We start from the raw sequence: 16,187 nt of genomic DNA on the forward strand, positions 1-16,187 counted from the left end.
CGAGTGGCAAATTGTGGACTTGACCAAATCGATTTGGTTGGGGAAATAGCCTGCAACTGAACTGAACCAATCACTGAACACTCCTAATTTCAACTAAATTTATAGTCTAATCTTTAATAAATAACAATAGTTTAATCTCCAATAATTATAGAAAATTTATAGAAAACGGACATACTCATTGAAAATAAGTTTATAATAGAAATATAATAGATATATAATAAAAATACAATAATTACAAAAGCATAATAAATACTAAAAATATACTCAATTAGTCAATATATAGTGAAATCGCAAATAGTATTTAATCTCTAATAACTATTAATCTATAAATTATAAAACATATATAATTACTAAAAATAATTTTATAACAAAAATACAATAAATACAACAAATTAATTTAAATATTTTTTTTATTTTTAATGTTAAATTTTTATTATTTGAATAACATTTAAATTGAATATTTTGTAAAATTAAAATTTATATTGTTACTATATAATTTCATGATGGATTTTCTAAAAGCATTGAATTATTAATAATATGAATATTATTAAATCTATTAATATATTGTGTTTTGAATAAATATTTTAAGTTTAGTATATAATTTCGTTATAACATTTTATATAGTTCTGAATTTTTTAAGTTCAAACTTTCTTCAGATGGATATAGATAAAAAGTGGGGGAGAGGATAAATAGGAATATGAGATAGTTTAGGAGAGAATTTCTCTACTAAATTAGATATAATTTAAGTGATAAATAGGAATTAGAGATAATTTAGGAGATAAATAGGAATTAGAGACTGGTGATGTGCGTTCTGCTCACTCCCTCGTGTCCTGTGACATGGCTTGAACTAGGTTCAATCCTGTAATGTCGAGTTGGATTGCCGAGCTATAAACTGTAAGTTCGAGGTAGGAAGTGCTATAAGAAAAGAAGGGTTAGAGTGCCTGGGTAGGTTTTACCCAGGAAGAATGCTTAAGTCAGTAAGTAGGTCCTGGGGTCCTTTCATAGTTATCTAACGTTTAGGTACCTCTAGGCAGCGCCTCTAAGTCTTCTACGGATCTCTTTCCACAATTTGAGGTATGCTAGACTGTTAGTTGCTAGATTCGTGCGGTGATACAGGTTGCCTATGGGTCTTGTGGCGTACGGTTCAGCAAGCTATTTTTGTAGTTGCGGTAACGATGTTCGTGCGGTCGCAGTGCACAGAACGGTTTTGGGGCAAGTTGTTATTGTCAACAGGCTGAGCTCACCTCAACTCAGCCGCATACCTGGTGTCGATTGCCATGTGTTGATCTATCAAGCTATCTTGCTAAGTTAGACATTGTGTCTGTAGTTGCGGTAACGGTGTTCGTGTGGTCGCAATGCATGGAACAGTTTTGGGGCAAGTTGTTATTGTTGACAGGTCGAGCTCGCCTCAACTCAGTCGCATACCTGGTGTCAATTGCCATGTGCTGATCTATCAAGCTGTCTTGCTGAGTTAGACGTTGTGTTGTTGACAACGTCCACGTGTCTGTAACTGTGTTGGGTGACCAAAATGCCCCTCATCAAAGACAATTTAGGATGAAGTGGGGGGAAATGGTGCCACTTGGCTAAACATTAGAAAAACAAATCTCTCTTTCTTTATGGTTGTTAGAAATAGTTAAGCACATGTGATTTCCTTATCGGTTTAATGGGAAATTACGTGAAATTAAAAAAAATCAAAAAAATAGAAAATTAGACAAGGGGTTTAAAGAAATGAGAGGTATGGTGACGTGGACAAACCAATTTTAATATATATACTAGTAGGGACCCGTGCAATGCACAGGAAAATATGAAAGAGTTAATAATTTTATTTTTCATTTAATGTTGATTTATAAAAAATAATTATTGTTAATTAAATCTTAACAAATATTTTTTAATAAATTTAATTTTATTAATAATTTGTACAAATTTTAATAATTTTTATTCTTTTTTTATTTTTAAATGAACTTTTTATTAAATTTAATTAAATAAAAATAATTATAAAAGCTAACATTTTTATTATTTCCACTAATAATTGACAATTATATAGGAATGACAATGGGGTGGGTTCCGGGCAAGGCACCCCATCCCTTTCTCTGCTCCATAGTCAAGACACTCTACCCCATCCTCGCCCCGTCCCCAATGTCACACGGGTTCAGGGCAAGGTAACCACCCCTCAATGTCGAGTGAGTTCAGGGGCAAGGCACCCTGCTCCTCATCAAGGATCGAGAATCCTCGAATTTCCTTGCCTTGTCCCTAGAATTGGGCAAGTTCAAGTAGAGGTGTAAATTGGGTCGTGTTGGGTTAGTATGACACAACCCACATTTGGCCCACACAAAGTACGATTCATGTTGTGCTGGCCCACAAGGCATCCCGGGCTGTGCCTCTCTCCTCTAGGATAATTTGGGGGGTTGGTTCGGCATGCCATGCTACACAACAAGCTAAGCTCAAGGCAAGGCACCAACTCCCCATCCAAGCTTTTTACAATTGAACTGGATAGGGAACCGTTCTAGGGTCGAACGATCCAACTATTTGGTCTGAACGAATGATCTGCTCTGACAAGAAAATAAAAAATTAGAAAAACAGGAAAAGGCCAAAAACTGTTGTTAGGGTTAACGATTTGACCACCTAGGTCAGCGGTTCATTAATCGGTTTTTGGACAAAGCGGTTTTGAAGTGAAACGGTGTACGGTTCTCAATTTTTCCGGTCTAACCATTTGGTTTGATTTAGATTTGAAAACATTGTCCCCGTCAACCCAGTATTCAATTTGAGGATACAAATGATCAAAAGGATATATTGAGTATCAACCACATGGTAAATTCCTAAGATTAAACTAAATTGTCTTTAATAATCAAAAATGTAATTTTATGAAAATTTTAGAAAATTTATTACACGTGTAATTTTGAGAATTTATTAAATTTTTATTAAATAATTTATGTTCTTTTTAAATGTTTTACTTAAAAATAATACTAATTTATCTTATAATTTCTAATATAAACTAACCATTAGTTTCCTTTTTCCAATATTATACTAATTTATCTTAATAATTTGTGTAATTTTTTGTTCAAATTATAGTTTTCCATTAACCATAGTCATTTATCTTTAATAATTTTCAATAATTTACAATGGAAATTACATAATTTTTCAATGTTTTTAAAAAATCTATCAAATGTAATAAAATTTTCAAAAATTTCCAAAATATTCTAATAATTTTCAATAATTATTCAATGCATTTTAAATAAAATTTCAAATAATTTATACCTTTTAATTTCAAAAATGTTATTTTATGAAAATTTAGTTTTATGAAAAATTTTGACAAATTTATTACATTTGTGTAACTATGGGGGTTTATTGAAAATTTTTTAAATTGTTATTAAATATATATTTTTGTTTGATAGTTTACTAACAAAATTATACTATTTTATCTTTTAATTTTCAATATAAATTAATTAATAAGTTCATTTTCTAACATTATAATATTTTGTTCCCTCATTTGTATTTGGTTATTAATTATAATAATAACAATAACTAAAATTTTATACTTTTAATAATTGTTAAATATAATTCTCAATTTTATAGAAATTTGTTAAAGAGTTTTCAATTTCTATAAAATGTTGTTAATGAGTTAATTAATAACAATATTTATTAACTTTTGGTAATTTACTAACTGTACTAATATGAATATTTAATTTTTGGTAATTTACTAACCGTATTTATTTACTTTTCGTGATAACACTATTTAGTTAATACTCATTGAATATGGGTGAGATTAAATATTAACCGTATTTAACTATTTATTAATTAATATGGATATTTTAAATAAGGGAGATGGGTATAGATTGGGGGGGATGCATTTTAGGAATTGATTAGGGAGTGGGGCAACATGATACTTTCCTATTGGTTTAAATGAGATACCTTAGGAGATAGATTATAGGAATATTTTCAAGTAGTTGGGTGACATGGCTTAATGGGAGTGGTGGGAAGGGGAGAGGAGAAAAAGTCAAAGAGAATGAAGGGTGAGGATAATGGAGCAAGGAGAGGCATGGTGACGAGGACCCGAATATATATTAATATTCTATATTTTAAATTTAATTTTTTATTATGGGTTAGTAGGAAAATTTCCATATTTCTTAGTCTAAAATATTTTATATCATAGATTTATTTTTTAAGTTTAAATCTTTTGAACAAACAAACTAAACTAAAAATAAACCCAAATTGATACAATCCGAGTTGGTGGGTTTTCACTAATAGTCAATCGCTTTCAAGTGACAAATTGTGGACTTGACCAAATCGATTTGGTTGGTGAAATAGCGTGCTACTGGACTGAACCAATCATTGAACACTAATAATTTCAACTAAATTTATAGTTGAATCTTTAATAAATAACAATAGTTTTAATCTCCAATAATTATTGAAAATTTATAGCAAACGTACACAATCATTGAAAATAAGTTTATAATGAAAATATAATAGATATATAATAAAAATACAATAATTACAAAAATATAATAAATATAATAAATATAATAAATATTGAAAATATACTAAATTATTCAATAAATAGTGTAATCTCAAATAATATTTTAATATCTAATAAGTATTAATATATAAATTATAAAAAATATATAATTACTAAAAATAAATTTATAAAAAAATACAATAAATACGATAAATTAAATTTCAAAAGTTAAATAATAGTTGTTTAATCTTCGATAATTATTGATAATTTTCTATTCAATAACAAAATAAAAATAGATTTATAAATAATTATTGAAAGCGTATTTATAAAGAAAAGTAAATGATTACTGAAAATAAAATAAATATTAATTATAGTATATATAAATATATAATGAATATACACTATTACTGTAAAATTATTACTAATAAATAAAATTTTGTTGATAGTTATTTTCTATAATTATTAATTTATATAAGTGAAGTTATTTATTTACTTATTGAAATAGTATTGTTATTTAAATTCTTAAAATATTAATTATTTATTGAGTTTAATAATTCATAAAATTATAATTGTACTATTATTACAAAATTTGTTATTAATTTTATAAAATATTAAATTATTATTAATATGAATATTATGAATTCTGTCATAATTATTTTTCTACTTTTAAGAATTTTTTTTTTAATTTATTACATAATTTCGTTATTTTAACTCTTTAAAAATTTTTCATGTGAAATAATTTGTTATTTAACTATTTAAATAATATGTAAAATATTTAAAATTTTTCGTTATTTGAATTTTATTTGTTTTAATGTTATTACGTAATATTAAATATTTTGTTATATTATTTAGCTATTTTTAATGTTTTTATTTAAGATTTTTAGTTATATTATTTAGTTACTAAATTAGAGATAATTTAAGAGACAAATAGGAATTAAAGATAATTTAGGAGATAAATAGGAATTAAAGACAATTTAGGAGGAAGAGAAGGAAAGTGGTGCCACTTGGCTAAACATTAGAAAAACAAATCCATTTTTTTTATGGTTGTTAGAAATAGTTAAGCATATGTGATTTCCTTATTGGTTTAATGGGTAATTATGTGGAATTAAAAAAATAAAAAATTTGAAAAAACAAAAAATTAGGAAGAGAGTTTGAAGCAGGGAGAGGTATGGTGATGTGGACAGACCAATTTTAATATATATATATATATATATGGAGAGAGAGAGAGAGAGAGAGATTGTCAAATCCCCAAATTCTGGAGCTGTTTTAGGAAGGTGTTTAAGTCCTACCACCCACATAATGAGCTCTATTTGGGTGGTTGGATTCGGACCAAACAATTTGGATCATGGTCACTATGATGGGCCACAATCCAGATCCTACCCATATGCAAGGTTCAAAATATCGATATGCGATATGGGTGTATCGGGCAAATCAATACTATTTTTTAGTTTTTTCTTATTTTTTTTTCTGAAACCGATTCAAGGGGGCCGGTTTAGGGATCCTCCATTCCCTGAACCAGTCACACCCCTGATACACCCACTATAGGGGCATGCCAGAGGAGTCCCGAAACGATATGTATCGGCCCGTAAAGTTCAGATACTAAAGTGAAAATTTCCCTAATTTTTTGGGAGAATGACCAATCAACCCAGATCAGAATATTATAGCCCCAAAGTACAGGGGGAATGCATATAGGGGGGGGGGCTGGAATTCAGAATTGTGCATCGTGTGTATCCATACTTGTCCGTAATTTTTTTTCTTGCAAACAGGTTCACTCAGTCATGAGAATTCAACATTCCACAATAGTTCAAAACTTCAAATCATTGAAATTTGGTCTTCACAGTGATTGATGGTATAACTACTATTTAAGGTAGGTAGTGAACTACAGGGTGTAATAAAAAGCAAAGACAAAGATCCTGAAATCATTACAAGAGGGACCTAGAACCCTCGTGAAGAGACGTATAGAATGTTTCCACTAAGATGTGCGGGTCAATGGCGTGAGAGTTACAGTTCTCCATCACCCACATCCACTCCAACCAAGAATGTCAGATTCCATCCCTGGTTCCTTTTCATGCATGGATAATGTGAGTGAACTAGAGCCTCTACTTTCATTCCAACAATACCTTTCAGCTTACTATGTTGCTCCATATGCAATCCTTATTTTGCAGATGTCGCCATTAATTGACCATGGACGAGTGTTCATCCTTCTGTCGTCTTCTAATGGTGGATTGCCACATGGGTGAATCTCAACCGGAAGGCAATGACATATCACATATAAAGCAATTCTCTGTAGTCTGTAATGGTGGGGTCCTATTTGTGAATCCAAGGAATATATGCTATATGACATCTGAATGTGGATTCATATAATTAAAACAGATAGATAAATTGGAGCATAGTGTTGGGTAATTAAGAAACGTCATGAATGTGGTGGAAATTTATATGTTTATATAAATAAGTGGTAAAATTACAAACGATAAGTCTGAAATAAAGTGAGAGTGCAGATAGAAGGTGAGAGTGCAGGTAGACTAAAAATTAAGAGTAATTCTAATTGATAATAAAATGAGAGAAAGTAGACTAAAATGGTTTAGTTATATGCATAGAAGACTATTTATAACTCTAGTTCGTAAGAAGATATTTTCTTTTAGGAGTTGAATGCTCTAGAAGAACTAGAAGCAGATAAAAATGAAATTGGGTGAAGGTAGTGAGAAATGATTCCAGTGTATAATTTGGTGATGGATGTGGCGTTGAAATAGAATGATGAAACAGGATTCAAGTAGGTGACTCCATATAATTGGGACAAGGCTTAGATGATGATGAGTGATAGTGAGTATAGTGTTTTCTTCTATTAAGCCTCCTTTCTTTTTATCCCCAAACTTACTCTAGATGGAAAGACATCCATCTTGTAATTCTATTAACCATTGTTAAAAATCAGATTAAACTTACATGGGAGGACATAACCCGCCTTGCCTGAAACCTGTGGAACATAGAGTTCTCCCTAACCCACTCCAAGCAACCCAATAAAATGTTGAAACAAAATTTTGAAAAACTAGATTAATTTGATAGAAATCCAAGGGATTCAAACTTTGTCTTCACTTAAAGCCTTCTTTACTGAATCTGGCGGGTCATCACCAGGCCAAAACATCCGATTTTGTCTTGTATCAAAAGCGTAGTTAGATAAGGCATCCGCCCTTCTATCTGCACTCTCTGTAAGCATGGTTAACAAGCATTTGTGAGTCCAACTCTACCCATATTCTAGTCAGCCCCAACTCAGGCCTCCTTTCAAATGTATATCGTTGTAGTAGATCAAGCATTAGCACAAATTCATAAGTCAAGGATCTGTTGTTGACCATAGAAATAAAAACAACTAATCTGAAGTTACCACTATTATCAGGTAGAGAAAGCCTATTTGATCGTGCAAGTGGAGCAGCTAAGAGAAGAGGATGGACAAAATATCATGAGACAAATGTTATCTTGATTATAGTGCATGATGTTTAGGCTCAGTTTGGAAGAAGTATAAATACAAATATATAGAGTGCAAAACCTTGTATTTTGTATTATATTTATGTATTTTCATTGTACATATTTGTATTTATAACCTTTTCAAACTGAGCCTAATGTCATAATGAAGAGGGAAGAAGAGGTGGAGGGTTGAGAAAGAGGGAGCATCAAGGCATCAACCACTTCGGAATTTAAGCTTTTTTCTTTTTTTTTATTTTTTTTTTGATAGGTGCCTTGGAATTTAAGCTTCAGTTCGTGTTATGACAATTCACAAGTATATGATAAGAATACTGACATTGGTTTGGGGTGACTATGAATTAAGCACAAAATAGCCCTTCTAATGCCGCATAACAGGATTAATAGCATCTTTGTATTTGTTTACGAAATCACCCCATAACAATATCAGTATTATATGCCAAACATATTCATACTGATATATCCTCTTCCGTAAAGGTTACCAAATTACTGAACAATGGTATGCCAACAACATCAAAAGGCTATCAAACCACTGAACCTTATGTTTCCTTTTCACATCAAAATCCAACCTCGGTACCTGCAGAGCAGAAGCAATGGCACTTCTTACTCGTCGGTAAAACAATTAGGAGAATTCAGGTAGATGTACTCTCTTCAAACATGTGAAATAAACCAAAATAGAAACCAAACATCCTCTTTATATGCTCCCTCTATCAGAAAGAAACAAGACAGCACCTATTATTAAGTTCACCATGGCACCAGCTTTCCAATAGCTCATCTTATTGAACTGGATTAGATCCTTGGGTAAATTGCAACTGGCTTGGTCAAAAATGTTGAATGGGATCAAAATTAGTTTGAAGCCATGATAAGGCATTAATTCCATTATAATGAAGAATATGACAGTAGTTAACTGATGGAGCTCTTCCTTCAGTTTTTCCCTTTAATTAACAAGAAGTATGGGTTCTTTTCAGAATTAAATAATGAAGGAAATGTAAAGAAATGGATAATGATGTTGAATAGACTGCATTACTAGCGCAAACATTTTTGTTATATGTGGAAAAATAACAAAAATGCAGAAAGCATAAAATATTAGTTTGTATCATTGCTACAACTCTATGATTACAAATCTCCTCTGGGTACAGAAGAGCCAGAAAGCAAGAGATTTTACATAATTGTTGGACCTACATCAAGTATATATGAAGAGAAACCACCACAAGCACCCCATAGTATACTGATCCATATAATAAACAAACCAATCACCTTGGCGATTTCAAGTTAACTTTGAAGGCTCTGTCCCGAATTGGATGGTTGTGCTTCACCTGCCCTTGGACTGTGGTGCCTTCCACCAAGCTGAGGACTTTGATGATCCCCTCTCAATTCAGTCATTCGAGGACTATATGCTTTCTCTGCGAACCGGGGGCTTTGAAGGGTTTTAAGATTGTTTAGTGGAGTTGCATTGGAGCTTGTTATTTTGGAACTGCAGGTACGCCTAAACTCACCTCGGCCTCGAGTGATCATCTCATCTAGAAGTTCTCTTTCTGCAAAATCTCTCATAACTCCCTCCTGCCAATACCACATCAACCACTCAAGGATTATAAATTAAACAGGTTTTTGTTTACTTACGAAGAATTCTTGGATGGTAATGTCATAAATGAGTTGAAATGTTTGTTTCAAATATTTCACTTAAATTATGCAAATGCAAGAATCTTTAAGTAAAAAAAGAAAGAAATGGAAGGGAAGCAGGCAGAAAATGTAAAAAGAGAAAACTTACAATTGCTGGGTACTCTTCATACTCTGCTGCATCTAAATCTTGAAGGTGTACCCCTTTGAAAAACTTGGGAAGAAGGTATTGCCTCACAGGAACCAACAGCATGATCATCAAAGGAAACAGAAGCCCAGCAATTGGTATCCATGTAATTCCAAAACATACGAGCAAGTAAGTTGTCTGGAAAATCGTAAAAGTTGCAATTGCCTTGAAGGGCACACTTTCCACAAATGTTGCATGATACTCCTCAAGTACCCTGCAACAAGGAAAATGTGTTATTTCTTTAGACACCAGGGCAGAGGATGGGAAGAAACAGCTAATGTGAAGATAATATTACTTGTATCTTCTGCTTGGAGCAGTGAAAAGCAATAGGATCCTTTCCCAAAATTGATTGCCAGGTAAGCTTTCAATGGACATGAAAGCAAAGTAGCCCCAGAGCACCGAGGTCGGAATCTTTTTAAGGAAAGGCATGGCTGCAACACAGCCTCCCACCATTAAAGCTTGAAGTAAGTTGCTAACCCGCTGCTCTTTGACCTCAACAGGCAAGAGATCATCAATCTCCTTCTCAACATCAAATACTGTCTCATCAACAGGAGCATCAATATTTCCAAGGCTTGATGCCAATTGAATTGTTGACTCTTTCAGTTCCTTTAGTCCCTGTGCAAGCAACTCAATGCTTTAAGGCAAGGTTGTATATATTTTTGATTCAGAATTGACTGACTAATATATGCTATACAAACTAAAACTAGGAAGGTTGACTCTGAAATCTCAATGGACTATACATTGGGTGTAAGATGTTTAACAAAATCCCGGGATGACAAGCATGAAAGCATGCATTTGTGTCTAGGAGAGGCTTACTTAATGCTAAAATGCTGAAGGTTAGGTCCAAATGCAGTCTACCCCTCCCAAGATCCTAGATAGACAGAGCCACAATTGCATAATAACCAAAATGATTAATATATTTGAAAGTAAGGAAACTTCTATGATGTCAGAAGGATATGATAATGGAAGAACTTTGACCAATCAGAACCTCCAGTGAACATTGACGAATACCAGTTGATTGGTTCTCAGCTTTCTAGGTATCATGCTTTTTCACTATCATAGACTCTAAAGTAATTATATATATATAAACTAGCTTAGGAACCATTATCCCTTCAACATATGAAAATGCCTTGATCATGGTAAAGCTCTGTCAACTCTGCCAGGACACCACCTCATGCAAATAACTAAGGAGAACATGGCCCATGAATGGAGTTTCTGGTGAACCTAATCAAGTGATTTGACCTAGCTAGGTCAAGGGTGCTAGTTTTCCCCACTCTAGAGAGAGAAGAAAGTAGATTTTTTTTTCATGTTTTGTAATTCAAATTCTAGACATTAGATATCATACTCGAACTGAAGCCTCCTGATAGATCAATGGAGTCTGCATCTGTTGGTAGGCCTCTTGCATACTTCCGTATAATTGTCCCAAGCTTGAGTTCTTACTCATACTTTTGCGAGCTGTGGCTACAAGCCGGTTACGTAGAAGCTGCAGGGTAAGCAGTCCTTGTTAGAATTGAAAAATGTAGTTGCTGGTAGTGAAAACATAAATGCATCGAGTCTAACAAAAATAGAACTTTAATCAGGTCCACTTAGAACAACAATTTGTTAAAATACATCTCAAACCACACATGTTCCAAATTTTCCTTGACAAGATGGGGTATAGAAGGTAAGTGTGCTTGAAATGAACCAAGAACCTCATAGCTCAACATACAATACCTTAGTTAAGATGATGGCTCAGCTACCAGGAGTAGGTATGCTCTTGCACCATGATGGTTGAGTCTCATAGAACGGTTTAGAGTGACTACTGACTAATAAATTAAAAAAAAAAACAAAGGTTTGGGATGCCTTACTTGGTGCTTAAGAGTAGCCAAACTCTTTGTATGCATTGGAGATTGTGGGATGACACCATTTGATGGTGGTATACCAAGAAGACCACACAATATGACCTGAAATTTGAACAGAAGAATTTAGAGGTCTACTACAAAGGTTAATATGTACTATGGATCAAAGTAAAAATAATTAAGTAAAAGATTTCAGCAATTGGATAAAGAAAAGGATGAAAGAAGGTTTGCCTACCAGGAAACCCAAGAGAAGTAAATCATAATGGAAAGACGGTGGTTTTCTCAAATTGAACTCTTTCTGCTGAGCAAGCTGAGATGCTACACTGTGGTCAAAATAGTACAGAACTGCAATCATTGTTGCTGGAATAAAAGCTCCAACTATATAGAGGATGGGCACATCTAGCATCTCCTGTCAATTTTAAGAACAAATTATCAGTACTAGTTCTTCCTAATGGACTAAGATCTGTATGGTCTGCACAAATAGAAAATCAAGAAAAAAACAGGAATAGCAATAAAAACAAGAACAAATTGTTCCTTTATCAACATAAAAAAAACATCAGGAAATGCAAGGGTGATTTGGACATGCCTTGATTACTGTCCAATTCTCATAGGCGCCTGGTGACCATGGATTTGGGCTGAAGAGGCGTCGAGGGATCCCTCTTGGAACACTACCAGATGGTATGTAGGAAACAGCAGTCCACACTAGAACCATCAACGGCACACCATAGTCTGCTACGAAGCCTCGTAGCCAGCCTGCAAAAGATTTAGTTTCAGACTTTCTGTAGAGTGGATAAAATCATGTCTACAAGAGAAGGACCGCCAGTTCTCATTCACAATTGTGTTAAGAACCTTGACTAATTGCTGGAAAGGATGGATAAGATGCCTCTCTTTCTTTCTGTTAAATAAGAACAAGTACTGCTAAAGTTGTTCTAGAACAAGTCAGTTCATGCATAAACAAAATCCAAAACATGCTTACCAGATCCATATCGCCATGATCGTGCTTTCCGACTTCTCAGTGCAGTAAGAAGAAGGCCAAATGACAAAACTAAAGCAAACATCCCATTTGCAAACCTCCATGAAGGTAAAAACTCCGTTAAGTTTGGATTTTCTCTTTGGGGTATGCGAAACTCATCCACAACGCCCTAAAAATCCAACACATGAGTTGAAATTGGAATCAATCTACCAAGTTGCATCCAATTGACCATTTATGACAAATGCAGTCTCTATGTATTCCTTGATCTTTTTTAATTTTACATTAACCCAAGAAAAGTAACTGATTAAAAAAAACTAAGCACTATAATCTTACTTTAATAGCTTGCTGCATGAAGAGCATTGCAATAAGCAGACCAAACAGCTCCCCTGCCACTCGGGTAAACCTATTGATAATAGAGCAAGCTCCTAAAATAGCCAGCAAGAACAGCAAGATTGCAGTCCATACACATACCCTGCCAAAAGATCATGTAAGTTCTACTACAAAGAAATCAAAAAGTAATATTTCAATACGTATATTAATGTGCAAAACAGAGGCAGAGGCAGAAATATCTTACCATCCAGTCCATGCTAGGAAGAGTTTTGGTCCCAAATCAGGTCTGTCTTTGGCAAAGTTAAACATGAACGTGTACATAAGCACAGTAGGTTCTGCCACTCCAAGAATCAGCAAAGGATGACCTCCAATAATAGAGTGTATAATCCCACACAAAGCAGTAGATGCCAATGTCTGAACTGCTGTTAGAATCCCATCTGCCAATACCAGGTACAACACAAGCTATAAAATTTTCCGTCGTGAACTAAATATCAATTCCAATTTTCCCTTTACTTCATGTAAACGAAATGCTTCTATTAATAGCTTGAAATGCAAAGGAAATCCTATCAATACCATTCGAAACTCTAGCTGGACTTCATGAGATTACCAACCTAACTAGAAAACAGAATTCGAACCGCAGTATAATTTATCAATGTTACCTGTATTTCTGTCCAACTGTTCACCAAATGAAATAACTGGGATAGCAGAAGCAAAGAATATGTAAGTTGTTGGAGCCAAAATCCTGAAAAAAAATAAGATAATCGGGCTAATGTCACAATCTTATATGGCTATATCAAAATTAATCCATGAAAGAACCCTGAAATAAGAAACCAGAAACCTGCCATCTAGACTTTATTTTACATAAGAATATTCAGATAAGAAGTTGATCTTTTCACCTCCCTAAATTTCATTTGCAAGTAAACGCATAAAAGGCTTCCTAGTAAAAGAAACTGGCATATACCTGAAGCCTGCTTTAATACCGCTGGTCCAATCTTCTTTGTAACACATCAATCTTCCCTGAAGGTCATTCTTGATTCCGCGAAAAGGCACGAAGGTCTCCTCCATGGTGTGTGGCAAGTCAACTGGATATCTTCCTTTAATGGCTGGATGCAAAATGATGACTATAACAGGCACAAATCAGCTGCAAACTCTTATGGATTTTGAGCCATTACGACCACGAAGCGGGGTGACATTACAAGAATCGACAATCTAATATCCACACAGATTACATTATCTGAAATTGCAGAACCTCTAAATCAATGGAAGCTCGGAAGAGAGTTACATGACTCGATCCCACAAATAGACTGGCTAATTTTCAAGCAGACAAACCAAGCCTCAAGACCCACAATTAGCAAAGCGAGAAATTTTAGACTAACAAGGACATTGAATCAATTAAACCACAAAAAGACCGACCCTTTTGCTTGCATTGAAGTTCTTCCTCAAGACAATGTACGTAAGCTGTGAGCACATGGGAGGTCTGAGAGGAATATATATATATATATATATATATATATATAAAAGCTTGAAAGGGGTTGAAAATGGGAACTGTAGATTAGATGCAGAGGCGATCAGGCGAATGTGGGTCATAACTCATGAGAGGAACCTCAATGCCAGTGCTGTTCAACAGCAAAACCAAATTAAAAATTTTAAAAATAAATCAGCCGACAAGCTGCTAAAATCCCGAAAAGAATTTAAAAAGAAGGACAAAGAACCAACAGAAAAAGGAGCTGAGTTTATAACTGAATATTCGAAGTAGTGGTGATATCGTAGAGTATACAGCAGCTCAAATACTTGGAGAAGAAAAAAAGAGAGGAAGGGAGGTGCCAGTCCATAACGAGCTGGCTTGAGGCTTGGAGGAAGTACCCAAGCAGCTTCTCTCCTCTTTACTCTCTGTCTCTCTCTCTACTGTATCTGTATTTAGTTATTGATTTGTTACATAAGTATGATATAAGTCTGATATCTGATTCTCTGTATTTTCTTTACTCAAAAGAAAATGAAAAAAGAGACAAGTCCGATTTGGCACCTCGCCAGGTTGATGTATTAAAATAAGTTTCTTACTTACACGGTTACACCGTAGATATATCGAGACGGGGTAATTGAAGCCGTGTTTGACGTCAGCGTTCGTGGGTCTCTCATCTCCCACTACCTTGGATTACGGGATCCACAGTCATTAGAATTGGAATTGCATTACATCAAAAAGCTTTTTTTCTCCAAGCTACATTAAAACGTTATCTCGCGAAATACCTAATAAAATTCTAATGCGCCCCAAATGACAGAATTGCCCCTACAGGCCACAATCTTAAATTAATAAATAAATAAATAAATAGTGAACATCCAGTGGAAGAGGAGAATGTTGGGACTTGAGATTTGACCAGTTTAGCAAGAACATGACATGCCTCCAATCAGGATCGTCCGATTCTTGGATGCCCCAACAATACTTTCTGTCAACATTGTCCATTAAGGACCGTCCGATCTGTTATTTATATTTTTGTTGATGATCTGTTCAACTTCAACCTTTCGCGAAATAAAAAAAAAAAAAAGGAAAATTCCCGCCCTGTATTTTGGGCCTAATATCACTTTGGTCTCTCAATTTTAAAATTGACAATTCAATACGTGTGTCAATCCGGTATTTCTCATTAATTAATCTGTTAACCAGCGTTAAGTGATATTTGAAAAGATACAAGTGCCCTTTGAGTGTTATCTAATTTTTTTTATCAACTATCCACATATTGATAAAAAATGAATGGTCTCAAATTTTTGCCTCTTCTATTCAAGAAAGTTAGGATTATGTCTCAATGGACATTCTAGTTATCCTAACTTTTTTTAGCACTGTTCATTTTTTGTCAATGTTTGGATGGTTAATAAAGAGAATTAGATGACACTTGAAGGGTATTGGTGTCTTTTCAAATGACACTTAACAACTAATTAAAGGGTTTGGTAATGGAAGGTACTAGATTGGTACGTTTTGAAAGTTTGGTTACTAAGTTGTTGTGTTTTAAAGTCCGGGGACCAAAGTGGCACTAGACCCAAAGTAATTAATCAAGGAAGAATTGTAAATATAAAATCAATGTTCTAAAAACCAACTCGGAACCCTAGTTTTTGGGTCAACAGTTCGGTCGTTCAATTCCAATGGCTGGTTTGTTTTAATTTAAAAAATAAAATATGGTAAAAAAAAAAATCATTGTTCGCGTCAATATTTTAACCACATCATCAATGGGTCATTGACCAAGTCAATGGTATTTGGCCAAGGAACAAGTTAAGGGTGAAATAGAATTGGTTTTTTGGATTGAACGATCCAATCATCCAGATTCAATGATG

General features: G+C 33.8%; 1 protein-coding gene across 1 annotated transcript; it reads right to left on the minus strand.

The window, feature by feature from the left end:
* Nucleotides 1-8,921: 8,921 nt before the first annotated feature.
* LOC148861158 (putative boron transporter 2) lies at nucleotides 8,922-14,882 on the minus strand. Its single transcript, XM_088985961.1, has 12 exons — nucleotides 13,831-14,882; nucleotides 13,529-13,611; nucleotides 13,114-13,306; nucleotides 12,873-13,011; nucleotides 12,543-12,708; nucleotides 12,153-12,319; nucleotides 11,802-11,975; nucleotides 11,576-11,671; nucleotides 11,074-11,211; nucleotides 10,024-10,343; nucleotides 9,693-9,942; nucleotides 8,922-9,484 (listed from the first exon to the last, which is right to left on the minus strand). Exons 1-12 carry the CDS (start codon nucleotides 13,932-13,934, stop codon nucleotides 9,197-9,199), a joined length of 2,118 nt encoding a protein of 705 aa, XP_088842087.1. The 5' UTR covers nucleotides 13,935-14,882; the 3' UTR covers nucleotides 8,922-9,196.
* Between the last annotated feature and the right edge of the window lie 1,305 nt (nucleotides 14,883-16,187).

Source organism: Nelumbo lutea, chromosome 4, assembly GCF_056320005.1.
Source record: "Nelumbo lutea isolate HS-2025 chromosome 4, American lotus-T2T, whole genome shotgun sequence".
Taxonomy (NCBI): Eukaryota; Viridiplantae; Streptophyta; class Magnoliopsida; order Proteales; family Nelumbonaceae; genus Nelumbo; species Nelumbo lutea.